Source organism: Halichoeres trimaculatus, unplaced genomic scaffold (genome assembly GCF_033239565.1).
Source record: "Halichoeres trimaculatus isolate MK-OKI-2021-1 unplaced genomic scaffold, fHalTri1.1 fHalTri1_scaffold_17, whole genome shotgun sequence".
Lineage (NCBI taxonomy): Eukaryota > Metazoa > Chordata > Actinopteri > Labriformes > Labridae > Halichoeres > Halichoeres trimaculatus.
In genome coordinates, this window is record NW_027437195.1 from 13,226,800 (window position 1) to 13,247,159 (window position 20,360).

Genomic DNA, 20,360 nt, shown 5'->3' on the forward strand with positions numbered 1-20,360 from the left:
AGGAGCTGAATACTGACATGTGGAGGTCAAACTGGGGTTTGGATCTCACTAAGGATGGGAAACTCACTAGAAACAATGTTCTACAACCTGAATGGTGCGCTAAAACAAATGTAGAGGTGCTCTGAAGACTTCGTTCCTGGACAACTTTGTGAATGTTATGAAACACTGTGAACAAATGATTCATCTCAGCTGTGGTTTCCTGCTACATATGTTTCAAACAGTACAGAAAATATTTCAGAATACGATCCGCTGGCCAAACTATGTGACATCAACATATAAAAGTTTTCTTTACTGAGATCCTTGTGGAGCCACTGGCTGAATTTTTATGTACCTGTGCTTTCTTTCCAGTTTCCCTTTTTAAATTCTGGCATGATAGCATGCAGCTAACCTTACCCTAACCTCTAGGGTGGAAGTGCGAATCGCTTCTCACATGGCTGGTTCCAAAAGCCAAGAAATTCTCTTTTGGTCCCATGTTGAGATTCCCATTTGACACATGAAACAAAACAAGTTTACTGCACAGTTTGCATACACATTATTTCTTGGCACTGAAGAGAGGGTCAATTTTACTAACCGTATAATGCCCACTTTTGTTTGTTTGCCTGTTCATAAATACACAATTTAAAAAGAGATTATAAGCTCCAAAATTGGTTATTTCTGAAAGCTACTTCTCAGTAGTTCTGGTCTGGTCAGGCTTTCAGGAAGATGAATCCTCTTTCTAGCACGTAGACAAAAGTCCCTCTGATCACACTACAGGGACTAGCAAAGTTCAGCCGTGAGAAACAAAAACTGGCCTTTTTCTTTGAGAATACAATTTCCTAGATCTATTTTGTGGTAATGGTGGACACTGTAGAGATAATGGAAAAAAGAAAGGACAGAAGAGCAAAAGAAAGCTGCAGTCATCTGTTCAAACTTGAAAGTCTATCAAGTGAGTATATGTTTTTTCTGCTTGGTAAGGTTGTAGTTTGTAGGACATAAAAAGAATTCACTAACATTAAAAGTAACGGACATGTCTTAGAGGAACACGCTGTGAGTAACTCAAGCACATGGTCTGGTACACTAAACTGCGGAACAGACTTAGTTACAAAGTTTGCCTGTTGTCTTGTTAAAAACAAAAGTGCTCCTTGACTATTAATAAATACATAACCTGGTCACTCTGCATCCGGTGAACAGTTAGTTGTCTTAGAGAAAATTAGTGGTAAAGACAACCTAAGCTCCATTCATTTGCTACAAAACAAACCGGAACCTTGTTAAGAGTCACATCCTTACAACAGTGGGTTATGATGCTCATGGGAAACGGAGTCTTTATCAAGACAAAAAAATACTACTGACTCCATCCAAAGGTGTCACTGCTATCAACAACAAGCAGATAGTCTTCACAGTGCCTTTGAACCAATGAGTTGTCTATAATTAGGGAACAGTAAGTTGTTGGACGTATGGGAGCTCTGTAGCTGTTTGCAAGAAGGCTTAAAGCCAACTTTGACTTCTTTTTATTGAACTTCTCTTTAGGGAACAACAGGTGACATCACTGAGGTTATGTTCATGTTTTATTTAGTCTAATTTAAAGTGTTTTAGTGCTTATAATGTGCCAGAGGTAGAAGGAGCTTAACAGCTACATATGGAGGCATTTTCATTACACCAGAGTAGCTCATATAGTTACCATCCGACTGTCAATGCAGCATTTGCATTAAGAACTATAGTTGCATAGTCAACAGATTTACACAAATCTCACGTCTACTTTGCTTGCGTTCTCTCACAAATAATTCATGCTACCCTCAGAGATGCTAGCTGAGTTTGCTAGAGTGCTGCATTTATACTTTCCTCTTCTTTTCTATGCTGGAAGAGAGCTGTTATATCATGCTTTGCTGCAAGAATATGCCTCCTGAATAAAACATAAAATTGATCGTATTCTGCACACTGACACATGCTCTGAGCTTACTGGCTCACCCTTGTTTAACCCCACATTTACTACAACACACACACATGCACCATATTTTCTTGCTTTTGTCAGAATTTAAGCCCCAAAATCCCACAATCCATGTTGAAAGTCAATCTTCTCCCTCACTGATGCTTACAGCTTTACTCTCTATGCTTTGCGTACTGCGAGTACATGTATCATGCTAAGAAAACAGCCTGCTCGATGAGCTTGTGTTTCATTTTTCTGTGGTTGATGGGTTTGGTGGTGCAGTCAGAGACAGCACTCTGTGCAGCTTCTACAGCCACTGTATTTCCATGACCCTTTGTCTATATATCAGTTTTGAAAGCACTCTTCTGTCAGTTTGCAGATGTGTTTCTGTCTGAGCCAGACAGAGCTGATGGGGTGATAGCATGTGTAGCCGATGAGTCATTTAAAAGCCGTTATAGGAACTTAAACCACAGTGTTTTAAATTGTACTTTAACTCAGAATAGCTTCAAGGAGCTTCTGTTTGGTTTCCTTTAATTAGCACTATTGTCCTCGTAAAAGCCATCACATTTTATTTTCAGCACTAGAAGACTCATTCAGAGCTGCTCTGTCTCTCTTTGTTTTTGTTGTTTAATTCATGGTTACCTTTATGATCCATTTTAGATCTCATTGAGTGGGAGCTTCAAAAATGAGGCAATGGCTTATTTCTCAATGTTTGAAAGCTGTAAAAGTAGTAAAAAATAGTTGAAGTGTGTGTAAACATATAATTATGAGTAAGCTAAACTTTGTGCTGTAGCCCAAAATGAGTCCCCAGCTGGACCTTTGTGATGGGAGAAAAATGGTGATGTGTGATAACATTGCTCAATACTATGATGATCCAAAAAAGGATAAAGAAAAGATGTTTATGGGTTTACTTCAGTTTGCAACTTCCTCTACAGGATTCAAAATACATTCCCTTTTCACCACTAAACTAACAACAACTAATCTGAGGGCAGCTGGGTTGACCTTTATCTTCATTATAATCACACCTCCTTTGACCCAAACTGACTGATCTCTTCCTGTTGTATTTTTTAATTATCACTCTTGAGCTGATAACCATCACAGTCATCAGTGATACAACAAACATCTTTTTAAACTTCCTTATGATATTAACAATAGCACTGTTTATTTACAGTTATCACGTGTTAGCTTGTGGTTGTGACTGATAAAGTGTCAGTTTCAGCTTGTTATAACTTCACTGAACTGTTGAGCTCAAACAAATGTATACACCAGTAAGTCTAAACTCACAAATGTATCAACTAGATCAGGGGTTCCCAAACTTAACTATGCCAAGGCCCCCCAAACAGCATATGCATTTCAAAAAATGCTAAGAAGTGTCAACTTTAAGAATATATATTTTCTACCTTTAATTCCCTTTTCAGTAATTGTTACATTTTTTTAGAACAGGAAATTATTAACAAACAAAAGCCAGAATCACACAAGTAGGTAGTTGCAAAAGGGAGAAGGCATTCAAGGCTCTGTCAGCCAAGGTGGGATACTCCTTTTTTATATGTAGCTAGTAGTTAAACAGGGGAAGAGCCTCAAAGTTCAGTTCAGTTTTTTAGATAGCTTAATAATAGGCGCAAACCGCCAGGTTGACATAGGTCATGACATCATCATGCTGAAGTTGCAGCAGTTGGGTACAATTTGGAACTTAAGAATCCGACGATCATGGCACTTTACCTGTTGTATGTTCAGGACGAATGGTTATAATAATAAATGAAAAAGAAAAAGAAAAATTAGAGCCTACTTTCCCCTTCCCTACAATTTTCTGGAGCCCCCCGGCGGCCCCCCACTTTGACAGCCCCTGAACTAGATAACTGAGATTCTTCTGCCATTGTGTTGCAACACTGATGTTATCTTTAAACATTAACTGGTCTAAACTTTTAATTAAATATTCTTAAGAGCAGTCCATCTACAGCGCTCACTGTGAGAATCTTTGCATGAAATTTTACAGGGAAGGGAGATCTGAAAAGATAAGAGTAGAAGTAATCTCACCTCTCTTCATAGACAAGAGGTGTAAGTAACTATTCGCAAACAGGCTGATCCGTGACACTTCATAGGTCACCTTTAAGAGCTGCTACAAAACTTGAGCCACTGAAAGAGGAGAAGGGAAGCACAGCGTCTGTTAGTTTTCCTTTTGTTCTCCCTGTCTTAACACCACTCAATTTATCTGTCATTTTCCCTTCAGTGTCAGCTCAGTCTTTCTAACTCTGCTTTCCCCTGGGTTGTATTTCACTCACTCAGAGGGACAGAGGGAGAGGAACAAATAAGAAGCAGTTCTTCCACTTTACAACATCAGCGTGCTCATAACTTGGATATTAACACAACATTGATTTATGGGTTTAATACATTTTGTCCTCACATCTAGTGGTGTGTGTGTGTGTGTGTGTGTGTGTGTGTGTGTGTGTGTGTGTGTGTGTGTGTGTGTGTGTGTGTGTGTGTGTGTGTGTGTGTGTGTGTGTGTGTGTGTGAGAGAGAGTTGTGGTTGAAAGAGTGCCATTGTACATTTTTGTTCTCAGAGGGTCCCGAGGATCTGATATGTGTCAGTCAGACAGGGAGCAGTGTGGGGAAAAGTGGCGCCGGCTTTGGCCCGGTTGGGCGGACGTACTTAATAAAGCCCCTAAAAACTCATTTCCCCCAAATCCCTCTCATCCCAAGAGAGTCCCTCACTCATCACTGCTACAGTGCTGCATTGTCTCTGCTAGACGTTCACTGTTTGGTAGAAGTCAGGGCTCACTGAAAGAGTGTGTGAGGTCTGTGTGTATCTTAGAAGGACTGTCCTTCAAGTAAGAGACCTCCAATACTCACTCCTGTTGCCTACAAGCTAATATACTGATACACACACACACACACACACACACACACACACACACACACACACACACACACACACACACACACACACACACACACACACACACACACACACACACACACACACGCATGCGCGCTAACCCAATAACTGATGAGAGAGAGTGCAGGTCTATTCTTAGCTTTTGCTTGAATAATTCATTACTTACAGCCAGTGTGGAGATGGCACACACACACACACACACACACACTCTGTACCCACCACATACAGGCATGCATCCAGGGTGTGGACAAAAAGAGCAGGATACCAAACAATAAATCTCAACCTTAAGAAAAACAGCAGCATCTCAGGGACATCCCTCTGGGTTGGAACAGGGACAGGGAGTGAAGCCAAGACTTACAGGGCTCCCCCTGGTGACCGGCTTTAAATCCTGATCCCTCCATTAAAACTGAAGTAACATGGGTCAAACTAGAAAATTAAAAATACCATCAGATATTTATTATTTAACATGCTTTCTGACAAAGCACTAAGTTCTAATCATCATGTCTTATGTGTAGATGTTCATTTTATGGAGAACTTTGCTCTAAATTTGCTTTATAGGGTGACATCATAATGATTTAACGGCTTTGTTGACAAATGCCGGCTCCTGTGTTTTTTACTTGATTAGCAGAGAAGAAACAACATGAAATGTAACAAACTCTAATGCAAGACATTTAGCTTGCCAAAGTTGTAACGATTCTTGTTGTTTTATCTGTAGCGTAAAAATACATGTTTTGGATAACAGAATGAGTCAGATGTCAGCTCTACCAGAGACGTCACTCAGGTGCATTCTCTGGCTACTCCAGCACAATTTGTCGGTGTCTTCTCACTGTGATATTTTGGCTTCACTTTTTATAGAGGGAGGGTTGCCATCCATATTTATGGACATATTTAAGTTTATGGGAGTGAGTCTGATAATAAGTTTCTGGCACACCAATAACAAAGCAGTGAGTCCATCAAAACTACTGCGGCTGGCCTTTTAATCAAATGAGATTCAATCAAACTGATACATCTGTATGTTAGTGAGGGGCTGATGTTATGGTAGGTACAACTGCAAATATGCCTTAAACTCGCCAATAGGAAAGCATGGGATGCAGGAAACAGTGTTTGGGCATTTCTTTTAGGTAATAAATCTGTTTTACTATTGTAATTGGCCCCCAAAAAAATACAACATCCATGTTGGTGGTCCACATTTGTGACTCAGCATATCTCCCTTTCTAACAGGAGAGTCATCTGTTATATGATTGAGTTTTGAAATTAAATAAAATGTAAATGTTTTACTATCAGGCTTGAGTTAAATGTATAAAGTCAGAGGTTTATATGTTTGCTTAGTTTATATGTGTTTGCACCTGGTTCCTTAAGGTATTGTGTCGTAACTAGGGATGGGTACTGAATTAGATACTCTATAGCACCATGTACCGATTAACATAAATTCAAATGGTACCATATTTAGTTTCCTATCCTTGTGACTTTGAGAGATTGGAAAAGTAGGAAATTTTCCATGCTGGACATGAACTCGGCAATGTAAGGTTTTTGTTAAAGAATATGTTCAATTGAAAAGTTAGAAATTTGGTTAAACAAATAAATATTGGTTACCACACTTACACACACAGAAGTACCAAAAATTGGTACCGTTGAGTACTGATACCAATTGCCAGGCATCAGGCTTTGGTACCGTATCATTTCAAATCTGAAAGGTACCCATCCCTAGTCGCAACAAACCTCAGTAAAGCTAAATAAAAACTCATCTTCTGTACAGTGAACCCAGAACATTGATGTATTTCAATAGTCAACGCTAAGATGTATGGTGATTTTTCACTTTCTGCCTCTTCATGTGTGTGCAGGCTCTGGACGTGGATCGCAGTGTTCTGTATAAGATGAAGAAGTCTGTAAAAGCCATCTACACGTCAGGTCTTGGTGAGTCCTCTCTCTCTGTCCTTCAGACCCTTGATTTCTTTGTTGTTTCTTTTCACAACTCAAAAGTCAAAAATGTTCTCATTATGCTAAAAATACTCAAGGTAGACAAAGAAAGGTGTGTGTTTGTCACTATCTCTGTGTGTGGGTTATTACCATGCTCACTGAGGCTGTGTGTGCCAGTGTTGGGTGTTTCCAGTGTCTTTTGTTTGGCCTGCCTGACAGAACCCCGCTGAGAGAGACGGGGAGGAGGGAGAGATAGAGACGAACAGAGAGAAAAAGAGAGAGGGACCTCTGAACAATGTGCTGAGCGGCTCTTTTTTCCAAACAGAGTGGGCTCTGTTCAGACCACAGGGACAGCTGTCTGATCCAGACCCCAGAGGAACAGCTGGGGAGGGGTGCAGGCTCTGTTTCTGTGTGTGAGCTGAGGCATGGAAACACTAATGTTCTCTGTGAAACACACGTAAACATGTTACTGCTGGACTCCGATCTTTTGTTTAGTCATCCGTAAAGCCCTGACATTGTGTGAGTGTGTGTGCTCAGGTGCACATTTAGAAGATTACTCTTGTAATGCTGAACACTGCTGCTGTTGATTAATCACCTTCATTTGAATCTGTGTGGTTAGCACAGCAGGGTTGAGGTTTGCAGGTGTTTCAGGCAGTTGAAGTTTGTTTTCCCTGTGAAGAGGATTACCTGCTGTTTAAAAAATTTGAAAAAGCAAACCAGACTGTTTTTGTTGCCCAGGGGCGTGAAGCTTGCTCAGATTTCTATCTGTATGTACAACAGAAACAGTGTTTTGTCTGTGGAAATGCCGCTGGGAATACTGTTATTTACAGTTCCTCCGTATTAAACAAGTTCACCTTGACCTCAGCGATTCTTCCAACCTTGATCTGTTTTGAACACAACAACTCCACACAGCTCTCTAGTGTCCGCTGGTTTTAGCATTGTTTTCTCTTAGCAGTAGATACAGAGGTTTGTTGTTCAGAAAACAGCACTAATAGCATCCAGTAAGTTAGAGCATATCATAAAACATTCTGTTTGTCCCTTTCACCATAAAAAGAATACTAAACACTTAATGCTGCATATCAAGCTATTTTCATTACACAAGGGCGATTATTCTTTACCATACTTTAAACATGGTAACACAGTAACAATACTGGATCTTCATACTAAACATGAACATTTTTAAACTAACATATTTACATGTAGAAATCCTTGAGCCTGCCTAAAAACTGCTCAAAACAGTCCACTAAAAAAAAAAGCACGAGATCTTGATAAGCTCTTGAAGAAATCTTCATGAGACTTGCTGAAATGATGAGGTCATCCACACTGACTGGGATGGCCAATCAGAGGAAAGGGGGTTGTGGAGTTGGGGGCCTTAAAGAGAAAGCACTGAAGAGAAAATGTTTTAGTCAGAGGCTGAATGAAGGGTTTTCAGGAACTTCAGTGAGAGAAAAGTAGGGATTTTTTTTGTACTGTAAGTCACGTAAAACTGCTACAGGGTTAGCATCAAGCCATAGACTGTACAGAATATGGATGTAGTTTCCACAACTTAGCCTGTCTGGCCATGAAACAGTGAAATGAAGCCAATCCGTAGATGCAGCCACATTGGATATGATGCAAGCTTTGAGCTTCTTTTCTAACAGCTATAGGCTGTGCATCAGTCACATGAGCTGACCTGTGTCTCTGATTGAACAATCAGCCAACCTTAATATCTTCTAAACTGCAGAGTTGGAAAAACAAATCATCCCCTGTACGTGTGTGCCGATAATGAAATCAGTGTTTCAGACCCAAGACGTTATTAAACCAGGCGATCTGCTTTTTGATGCTCTAAAAGTCTGTTTCTTTGGCCCAATACAGCACAATATTCCCTCTGTAGCAATTGGTGAAATAAGCTCAGTAATATAAAAAAGAAGGTCGTAAGGTCAAATTAATATATGAACAAAAATGTCTAATTAGGGAGTCTGGGGTTGAACAGTGTCACATTGGTTTGATGAGTCAAGCCAATGTTAGCAGAGCTAGCACCACCAGCCTTTGGTTGCTCTTGAAGTTTAACATTACATGCCTGGGTTGGTTACACTTTGACCCAGTTGAGTGGTTATATGCCTGTTTAAGCAGACACAGACTAAAACCCTCTCTATTTTCTATTTTAATGATCAATATGCTGCCAATCACACCATGTTTAGAGTTTTCATCTGTCACCTGTGCTTGTTTACACCCAGGTTGTAGAGCACTTTAGCATAACAGCTGATTCCACTTACAGACTAGTGGCAGGCGACTGCACTACCACTTAAACACAGCATGTGTTGATGTTCAGACCTTCAGAAATAAAAACACACACAATGGACACTTAATGGATCTTAGACTTAGTGAAGAACCCCAGGAAAAGTAAGGGACCAGCATGAGGTGGTCTGATGGATTTGCAAATATCAGCCACGTCTATACTTCTTAGAGTCTGTTGGGTCTGTTCATTTCTGCAAGTCTTCACATTACATGTGCATGAATTTAGATGAACCTTTTTAGTTTTACATGATTTTGCGAGGCAACCTAACTCTACCCTTCATTTTTTTAATGCAGCAGAAAGCTAAGACTTCTGTGGTATGTGAAGCCACTGTGGGACCACTTCACATTACTTGTGTGTAAATCTGCAAACTTAACATGTAAAACATGCAGAATTACCAGTGTGAGTTTGGACAGACCATCTCTATGCAAAGATTACATCCTAAAGAACTTAACACTCTTAGTCTTGAAATAGAAATGTAGTAAGGTGCTAATAAATTATGCATAATGCATTTAATAAACATACTGAAAACATTAATTATTCAAACAGAAGCTCTACTGCATCTGTCTGTACCTGCTTGAATCAGCAGTTTGAGCGGGGACCTCAGTTCTTGTCAGGGAAAATACCTTCACTGCAGAGTCATTTAGGAAAAGTCTGATAATGAACTTGTTCAGACTGAAACATAGAGGTTGACATTTGTTGCAGAATCCACCATCATGTGGTAAAATGATGAGAGCTGATAGTTCATACTTTTTAGAGGAGATACTGTTGGGAGTAGCAGAGGAGAGGCTGAATAATGAGCGACACAGCAGGGAGCCCAAACACTGACTGCCTCATGAGTATCCTGCTACGACTGATGATGTAGTACAAAGATATTTTAGACTGTGACTTCAGGAATACTGATGAAGAGGGCCTAGATTGAGAAAGAAACTGTTTTTTTAAAACAAAGGGGGAGAAAAATAAACACAATTTGAAGTGTAAACATGCCATGGAGAGGCAGTAAGAGGACATTGTAATAAAAAAAAATTGTGGAAATTGAGAAAGAAAACTGCAGAGGGAGCTGAACCAAGGAGCTTCAGGCACCTGACAGGATGTCAGCTTGAGGGTTTTGATGAATTAACCATCAGCAGCATCTCACACTCTCCCTGTAGAACCTGGAGCTGACGGAGCAGAGCTGTGAGGACAGGCCTGCCAGAGCTGCTGATCAAAACACTGCACTGTGCAGACCAGTGAACGCTGTGTTCCAGCTGTTTTACCTTTCCTAGTTTTACTGTATGCAGGCAGGAGAGCTGCCTGCTGGAGACTGCAGCATTCCACCTGCATTGCATCAGATTTTCGATGGGATGAATCTCGATGCCATCTTGCCTTTGTCTTTTTATCACATACAGGCACTTCTTTTCTGTGGCTGCCAGATAATCAAGCAAAACCCCCACAAGCGCTAGTGTGATTATTCTGGATGTATGTGTGAAGAAAAGACGAGCGAAGATGTCAGACACATGAGAAAGTGTCTTTCCCAAAGATGACGAGATTGATGTCACACACACACACATCTCTCACAATGGGAGACTGTGAGTATTTGATGCACTTCTCAAAATGCTCTGTTTGATTTGGGTTAGGGTTGGTTCATGGGTGGAGTGAGCAGAATAACGAAAGGGAAATTCCCCTGTAGCGACAATTAATTCTACGCTGCAAAAAACTGAAATCTTATCACGTTTTTGTCTTATTGTCTGTAGAAAATGTCTTTTTAGACCTAGTCTGAGCCGCATTCGGCTGACCGGTCCAGAAATATGTCTTGTTACAAGCAATTCAGACCTCATTTTTGTCTTTAAATAACTTGAAACAAGTAAAAACAAATCTGCCAATGGAACAAGTGAAAAGTTATTTGTATTAAGACATTATTTTAGTTTCAGATTTTTTTTACTTATTACAAGCAATTCAGCCCTCAATTTTGTCTTTAAATAACTTAAACAAGACATTTTCTGGACTGATCAGCTGAATGTGGCTCATATGGAGTATAATAAGACAATTTTTACTTAAAATAAGGCAAAACCTTCATTACACCCTACTAGAAATCTCATTATTTCAGCAACTCCCCTACCTGCTGGAGGAAATGTGGACATAACCACATGCTCTGGCTTTTGGAAAGGGATTCAAAGTGCCTGAAAGGACATTTTCAGACATTATGTGTCTTTAGAAAGTAGGACCATGTTTTATGTCCTATGCCTGAAGAGCTGCCAAAAAGGGATAAATATTTACTGAACATACTGACGGTTGCGGCTAAAAAGCCTGTAACAAAGAACTGGCTATCCCAGGAGAGCCCTTCTTTAAAAACATGGATGAACATCACAATAGATATAATCAGAAATTTGAACTTTTTGATTCAAGCTGTGGAAACTGGGTACACTATATAAAGCCAGACTTTTTTTTTTTTTACTAAATTTTTGATCAAGACATGATCTTTCCCCATCTTTATTTCCTTTGTTCAATCTATGGTTCTTGTGTCCTTTATGTTTTAAAAAAAGGAAAAGTTAATGTGACATTCAAGTCAAGTAAATAGGTGAAGTTTATTTTTGTTTGTTTACAAGCGCCAATAAAAAAGTTCATAAAAAAAACCAAGACCAAACCACATGATAAGATTTCAGTTTCTTGCAGTGTAGGTTGATGTCAGGGGTGTAGTAGAGGTAAAAACTCAACTGAGGAAAACACTCAAGCACCTACAGCATGCAGTAAAAATATGAGGCTGTATAGAGCATCTCTGGACTCCTAGCAGTGGTGAATGCTCTAAGACTGCAAGGGAAGCTCAATTTCCCCTAAAATGTCCCCAAAAAAGTGGTGATATGTACTGCTGTGTGTACATTTCGTTGACAAAATATGCGCTAGATTCCTTCATCTTTTGTTCAGAATCAGCTCCCATCACAGGTAACTGGCTCCACCTCCTTCTCATTCATCCCTGCAGCGTCTCAGTGGCGCGCATTCAAATTTGTGAGTTCGCGTTTGGTGTGGCCGCGGCATTACACAGTCGGACGCTGGGCGTCTTCTGACTTCAGTGGGGAAGCGTAGAGTGGGTTGTTCCACTGTGGAAACTGGACGGTCATTTGATAGACGCTGGGCTTTGTCCCGCCCATCGGACCCTGAGCGTCTCTGGGGGTCTATGAGGCAGTGGGCTGGCCTGGACGCTGGGCTTCTGCATGATGATTGGATGATCTGTCTGAGGCCTAATCCCTTTTTGATTGACAGTGAAATGAGCCAGTCAGCGATCTTGAAGTAAAACCCTCCACCGGAGAATCTTCTGAGTTTTACATTTACTTGTTCTGGACTGATCCGGAGGCTTTACAGATCCCCAGCGAGTTTACTTTTCTTAAAAAACGACGAGCATTGTGTTAAAAGATTCTCTCACTTTTTACCAATAAGCAGCTACAGCTACAGCTGCAGAGCTTCTCCCCCTGTCACTCACACTTACAGCCTACAGGAGGGTAGAATTTACGTTTAAATAAGTAAACAAATTTATGTTGTAGGCCGGAAAAGAATAAGCTTTCCCTCCTTGACTGACCAGCAGCCGCCACTGGCTCCTAGGGAGGACTTTTTATCGCTGAGATGTACCTTTCAGATATTGTTTGATAAATCATATTTAGCAACATGATTTGGCATCAACCTGTGTTTTTAAGTGGTAATGTTTGAATGATATCTCCACTGCTTGTTTAAGAGGAAGAGGTCAGATAAGGTCGTACATGTTGATGATGCCTCAGCACAGGTAGTGAAATGAGTTAAAGAGAAGGGTCACTTTGTGCCAGTCTGGTCTGTTGTCCTCTAACAAGCCTAAGCTTCTCTGTGTTGCATGGTCAAGTTGCTTTTAGGGCATGGTTAACTTCCTCATGAAACCAATAACTGGACTGAGTAAGAAACGGTTTACACTTACCAGAAAATCTCCCTTCACTTACTTCCCTTAAAGCAAGCTCCTTCTCATTCCCAACACCAGTGAGAGATTTGTTCATGATCTTTTGTCTGTTATTTACTTTGTAACCAGATTAGAATGAGGAGCCAAGCCCTGCTTTCTTTGACTTCATGTTTGAATAACCCACATTATATGACAATAGAATCAGTCTTCTCATCTTTTTTTCTGAGGAGCAGACAAATAAAACCTTTCCCTTAAACATATTCTCTCCTCTTGCTTTTTCACAACCTATCTCCAAATCTTCTGCGGACAAAAGTGATTTACACTCCCTCTCCTTGGTGGCCACACATTGTAAAGTGTCTGTGGAGTCCAGTGGTGTTTTCACAGAGTCCGTAGAGAAATGTGGGATTGATCTGAGGTCGGCCGCACATTGTGTCAGTGAGCGCGGACTCCACAGAGCAGCCTGGTGGAGCCGAGTGTGAGGGTATGAGAGTGTGAGGGAGGAAGCAGAGGCCGGTCTGGTATCTGCTGATTAAACTGTGTGTGTGTGTGTGTGTGTGTGTGTGTGTGTGCGCGTGTGTGTGTGAGAGAGAGAAACAATGAGGAAGAAGCTGCAAAACAAGCCTATGGGATGTTGGGTAAACCTTGGCAGATGTTTGGAAGCTGTACAATATGTTTGTTTTTCTGTGTATAGGAGGAAAGACAAAAAAAGAGGATGTTGTATCCAGTTGATTATTAAAGTAATCAACAGGTTGTGTCTTATTTACACGCACGGAGTTGTGATATTCGTCTTTGTTTAAACATTACTAATTCCCCTCCAGAAAATCCTTTCGGCATTATCTGTTTGAAATGTTTAGTCCACAGTGAATTATCAGGTTTTGTTGACAGTGTAAACTATAAAAGACGCTGTCTCCATCCTGTCTTCACATTACTCATAAACTGGTTCGACGTGTCCTGCAGCTTTTTGTGCTTCCTGAGAGGTGTCATGTATTCAGGTCATGTTGCAACAAATGCTCATGTGTATCCGTGCAGCCCAGAGGGGGGTGGTTTGGTGTTCCCATGTGCCACTTGAAAAACATCAGCAGGCCGCCGCCCTGTCTGCTGCAAGCCTGGCAGAGACGCAGCCACACAGCTGGAGCTGATGTGTAAACAGTAGACTGTGGGTGTGCAGTGTGGGTTAGTGTCTGACACATCACAGTGACTGAAGTTTATCTTTGTGTGGGACATTTCACTGCTTTCACTTCTTTATTGTGTTTTTTCCTGGTTTTGTCAGCAGTGTCAGAAAATAGAACCAGAGGTTTTCAGAGCTATCAAAACTTGTTTGACTTACCAGAGAGCCAGACATCAGACATTATTTATATTTTTATATTTTTGGAGGCTGGTGCCAGTTTATCTTGGTTAAAAACATTAGCTATCCAAACAACAGATAATTATGTTTGTTGATTTCAATTATCTATTTTTGGCCCACATTATGTAAGCATGAAAGGTTGTTTTTTTTTTTATTCAGAAACATTTCCCATGATATCTTAAATTTCTCCATACCCTTTTTACTGTCAAATCACATGCTGAGTCATACTTTCCTTTGTGTGAAGTATGAGTAACAAGTTTTTTATAATACACATTTTCGGGAATATAACAAGATACCACCACGCACAAAAAAAAACAGCATTTAGTCAGTCAACACTACTTTAGTAACGCAGGCCTGAAATAAGGCATTCCTAGTAGGGATGCACGATATTGGATTTTTGCCGATATCTGATATGCAGATATATCGAAACCCCTTTTTGCCGATACTGATACCAATAATCCCAAGTTTGTTTGTTTTTTTTCACTGTAAAGAAAGCTAAGTCTATCCTCTACTGGAATTTATATGTTACTCTTATTGTGACGGTCTTATTTGTTTAAGAAACACACATAAAACAAGACAAAAAACATTTGATTTTACCATAAATAAGAAATGTATTTTTTTTTCAAACTCAAGACATTCAGTATTGAAATACAGAATAATAATTTCTTTAGATCACATGAACTTTAAATGTACAATGCATTTTTAAACATAACCAAGTTGCATTTGATTATTTTAGAGCTACTGTAACAACCTGGTGACAGACACAGAGCTCTGCAGTGCAAATAAATGAAGTGCTACATTTTATTTATGGAGCTTATTTTTCAGATGGAAAATAATTATAATCCTAACTGAATAGCACCTTATCGGCTGTGCCTATCAGCAGAAATTTTCACATCTGCCGATACCGATAAACGTGTTTTTAAGCTTTTATCAGCCAATACCGATATTGTGCCGATAATATTGTGCATCCCTAATTCCTAGCTAGCGATGCACCGATCCAATCCTCGTATCAGGTATCAGCACTCCTCAAAGCTGGATTGGGTATCAGTGAGAAAGAATCAGTCCAAACTTGACACCAAGGCTAAACTAAACTATGAAATTTTACAAACAAATAGTCATTTCTGTAAATTCTGAAGCTTTTTTAACCAAACTTCTGTTAAACATTTAAAAACTTATATTTTAAGAATATATTAACTTAAGCAATTCCATATGTTCTAATTCTTGTCTTTCCTGATCTGATACCAGTGTTAAATAATAACCTGCATGCCCTGCAGTCTTAACACTGGTATCAGATCAGTATCAGTCGATACCCAAAGCCCAAGTATCTTGCATCCCAATTCCTAGCATCGGTCTGGGGATTGGGAGCAAAATCCAGTTATACCAAGGATTTCATGCCACGTGTCAAAATTAAACCACTATTGCACAATTATACATCATGGTCCTGCCAACAGGGATAAAACAACATATGGTTGGACTTGTGAAGCATCAATTAAGTTGGGCTGCATTTTATGGAAGCAAAAGATAAGAAGGATGTAAAGTTGATTATATAACAAAGTCATGACTTAGGTTGGGGACACATCCTAAATTTGACTGTCAACAAGTTGAAAAAACTTCTGTTTATAAATAATCATCCTTAACCACCACCCAAAGGAGGCGTGCTGAGTGCACCCAAACTTTGAGCAAATCCCATCCGATGAAATTAGCAATCCAATGTTGTAGTTGTTATTAAACTCAGCAGGGTGAATCTAGTTAGCTAACTAAATAAGGTGACATGAGGTCAGATTATGATGGGTTTAAGGTCAGGCAAAGGAAACTAAAACATCATTTTCTAAAATGTTATCAGTTCGGCTAAAAAAGGTGTTTTCACCTCCTTTTTTAAACAAATAATAGAAAACAATTGATGTTGTATCTGATTGTGACGTGTTATTTTGGGGGATTTATTTTCAGTAAAATAAGGATCCCTGTCTCTATCAGTTGTGCTCAAAATTACATAAAAAACATGTTTCATCTTAAGTTTGACAGTTTTAGATCAGTGGTCAGAATAAAACAGCCAAGTAACAGTGGACTGTTTAAAACTTTGAGCAACTGTTTTGAATCAATCAAATAGTGTTTCTAAGGTCATATTTAGACAGTGGATACAGCACACTGACAGCGAGGTGTAGGAGTGTTTCAGTGTTTCCAGGATCAGGAGTTTAATCGTCTGTTTCACCTTCACTATCAGTAGATATCTGAGGGATTAGATTTTCTCTGATGTAAGGTCAGCAGGTAGTGACTCAGAGGCTTTTAGCTTTCCTCTATTAATAACATGATGGATACCGGTGCAGCTGAGACATGAGCTTATCCAGCGTCATCAGCTAACCCACCACGAGAGAGACAGACAGGGAGAGACGAAAAGAAACAGACATGGACAGAGAATGAAAAGAATAAAAAGAAGATGTCTTGTGATGAGGGAGTGAGCATCGTTTGCAGAACATCCAAATGTTGTACACACTCGTCCTTTTTGTCACTGTCTCCCCCTAAACCCCACCAGTGTCTCCATCACCCCTCCTCGCGAGTGTTGTCATAGCAACCGTCACCAGTGCTCCATCCCAGTGGCATTAGCTGTTTTCAGCTGCCCAGTCGACCGTGAAGTGTATTAAGTGGAATCATCCGGGCCCAACCTCGAGGTAGATTAGGTCCCCTTTAGACACGCAAGGAGACTTCTGTCACGGCTAGTTAAAGGCCTGCCCCACACTGCTCACTGACACTGAGTGCTTAGTTCAGGGGCCAGCACACTAGAGTTCCTCTGTACCAGGTACCTCTCTCTGCAACGCCACATTTCCTTTTCTGTTGCTCTCTTTTTATTTCTGTCTGTCTCTAACTCTGTTTGTGACTGTCTTTCTGAGCTCAGTCTTCATTGAGTATCAGGATATTTTGATGCATCTTATTTGTCTTGAAGGACACCAGAACAATTGAAACGCAGATACAAATCATAGCTTGGAATAAATCTATTTATAAAGTCCTTTTCATCAAACAATCTCGAAGTGTAAATGATGTCAAAGTTTATTATAAATAAAAATAATTATTTACTTTATTAACAGTTTGCATCATTTCTCTAGAGCAGACTTAAAAATTGTTTCCTATGAAATCCCATCCTTAAAGAGGGGGTATTATGCTTGACTGTATTTAAAACATAGATACATAGCAACAGTGCTGCATTTTCATACTAAATTCGTGCAAATTTTCAAAGTGCTACATATTCATAAGTTGTAGAAATCCATGAATCTGTCTGTAAACTGTTAAAAAAACAGCTCATTCTAAAAAGTGGCTCAAGATTTTCAAGAGACTTGCTGAACTGATGTCATGGCATAAGGATCTGCTAACTGGTTCATGACACGTTGGAGGTTTGGGTCTCAAACACTAAGGTCTGCTCAAAGCTCTTCCCTGACAGGCCTGCAGAGGGCTGGCCAATCAGAGGGAAGGGGGTTTGTGAAGTGGGGAGCCTTAAAGAGACAGCAGGCTGAACTAGGGGTTTTCTAAAACCCAAGTGTGAGTTACAAATCACGCAAAGCTACTAGGGGGATACTAGAGGGACAGTATGAAGATAACAAAGGCACAATACCCCTCTTTAACATTGGATAAAAAATCCTTTATCACTCAAAAACCTCACTTCACTAGACATACATGTCCCGTCCGTTCATTTTGGTGTTCATTTGAAAAACTCAAATTTCAGATTTTAGACTATTTTATTCATCCCTGAGGGGAAATTACATCTTTGGATAACTATTGCTTGACTTTTATATTTTTTTAAAGAATTGGTCATAAAAGTAATAAAGGCCTCACATCTGAAAAGTTTCTAAACCAGAGATTAATCTGCACACACTCATAAATCTTCTCCTTCTCCTCTCAGGTTTCATAACGAATCAAATGGAAAATCCTTTCAACACGAGTCAGGCTGAGAAATTATGTTGATTTAAAGCCAGAAAATAAAAAGATCTCTGCTGTTGTCAGAGCTGCATGGTGTTTCCTGCAGCAGTTTCTGTCTCCTGTGAAATAAAAGCAACTCTGCCCTTAAAACGTCAGCAGGTGTAGCAACAAGTTTAGCACTTTTATAACCTATGGGAGTGCAGGTAAAAACTGTAGGGGAACAAGAAACAGCACTACATGTAACAGAAAATGTCAGGGGATTTATCAACCTGCTGTCTCAGCCTTTGCCTCTATCCCTAATATGACAAAACTAATATAAAACTTTGAATCAATCAATCTGGGTAATAACTAGGGATGACATTTGTATTTTCTCTCTGCCTCCGATAATCAAAGCAACAGACATCACTGTCAGGAGAAAACAAAGTCTGGGGAAATCCTTTGTGTGTAATAAAATGATAACTGCTATACCTGAAATATTTTATTCTTTATATGCTGGGACTGTACCAGACGGAAACAGTCTTGGTTGGATTTCTTCTACATGTCAAAGCTGACTGACTCTGTGTGTGTTTGTGTTTTCAGCTCATGTAGAGAATGAGGAGCAATACACTCAAGCTCTGGAGAAATTTGGTGAAAACTGTGTGTACAGAGACGATCCTGATTTGGGTTCAGCCTTCCTCAAGTTCTCCGTCTTCACTAAGGAGCTCACTGCGCTCTTCAAAAACCTGGTGAGTCCACCTCCTGATGGTAAAAGTGTATATTTGTCAATAAAAAGGATTGGAAGGGGATGGAAGAAATAGATCTTTGGTGACAAACTTAGATCTCCATCCTGTCCCTAAAAGTCTCAATCCCCTTGAGTGTCTCTTTCTCTGTGTCCTCTAAGCTGCAGCTCTAGTTTTCCACTGAGACGTCCAAACGGCCACTGAAACACCAAATATCCGCTGGATCCTTTTCAAGCTTGCCCTGCTCAGGTTTTGAAACCAGGCCAGAGCTTTATTGAGAGAATCTGACACCGTCATGTGTGGTCCATCGACTCACACTGAGACCAGGAGCTGGAGATTTTGGATTAGTGTTATCTGGATACCTTTTATTAAAGTAATATGAGCAGCTGCCTGAGCTGGGTGTGAAGATGTAATCTCTCAAAGCTTCCTGTATAAAGTACAGCAGTATAAACCAAGCCTGGTCCTCTTTTTACAAAGGGAGTCAGTGGCTACGATTGTATGCAGTCAGTATTCTGGTTTATGAAACGTTCAGAATAACCGTGAGCAAACAGGGTTATTCCTGTAATACCTGGTATCCAGATCAAAACAGTGTTGCACAGAAAACATCTCAATGCATGGATAACATCATGACACAATGTGCATCATTTCTGCTTCCTCCTGTTGTGTCCATAGCAACAGCAGCAACTTCCTCAAAACAACAAGATTCCTTGCAAGCAGAACATGTGCAGAACACAAATTAATGTTCCTTTAGATGGGGATATCCAGATATGTGTATACCTGATCAAATATTTGGGTTAGAAATATGAGCATATTTTGTTTTTTTTTTTTTAAAGGGTTATTGGTGTTTACATGGCCGTACGCAACCAGGTTATTGCTAATATTCCGATGCATGGTGCTGCAGATGAAAGCTAGCTGATTTGAGAGATGTTAAGTAAGTTTTTTTTTAACTTTAGTAATAATACTTCCTGATTTCTCTTGGTTCATCGTTCATCTTGGTTGGACGTCTTACCTCTGTGCGCTGCAGGACCGAGAGGTACCGAAGATCGTTCCTCCCTGCAGCCATCAGAGTGTACAATTCTTTGCTTGGAAGAGAGCCCAAACAACATGAATTTTCCTCCGGGGATTAATAAAGTATATCTTATCTTATCTTATCTTATCTTATCAATCTTACCCAGCCCCGTTTCCCTATATTTATTGACTGTAAGGAATGAAAATCCACAGCTTTTTTACCGACATGCCAGTCTTCTCAGGTTAGACTGCACACACCCAAAAAACCAACACAAACTAAAAGGATTATGTCTCAGTGGTGTCATGCTGGTTCAAAATCCTCTGATGTAATCTTTCAACTCTTATCTGTCTCTCTCCTCGCCCTCCCTCTAGTTCCAAAACATGAACAACATCATCACGTTTCCTCTGGACAGCCTGCTGAAAGGAGACCTGAAGGGAGTCAAAGGGGTAAGGCGTCAAATCAGTATGACCTCATGTTACTCTGCTACTGAGCAGGAAG

At 40.0% G+C, this 20,360-nt stretch overlaps 1 protein-coding gene across 2 annotated transcripts in view; it reads left to right on the plus strand.

The window, feature by feature from the left end:
• Positions 1 to 20,360, plus strand: part of asap2a (ArfGAP with SH3 domain, ankyrin repeat and PH domain 2a) — a 68,562-nt gene that overhangs the window by 19,121 nt on the left and 29,081 nt on the right. For both annotated transcript variants that reach the window (XM_074691923.1, XM_074691924.1), the window contains exons 2-4: positions 6,638 to 6,710; positions 18,714 to 18,859; positions 20,234 to 20,308. In XM_074691923.1, the coding sequence (XP_074548024.1) occupies positions 6,638 to 6,710; positions 18,714 to 18,859; positions 20,234 to 20,308 (294 nt within the window). The remainder of the gene's footprint in view (positions 1 to 6,637; positions 6,711 to 18,713; positions 18,860 to 20,233; positions 20,309 to 20,360) is intronic.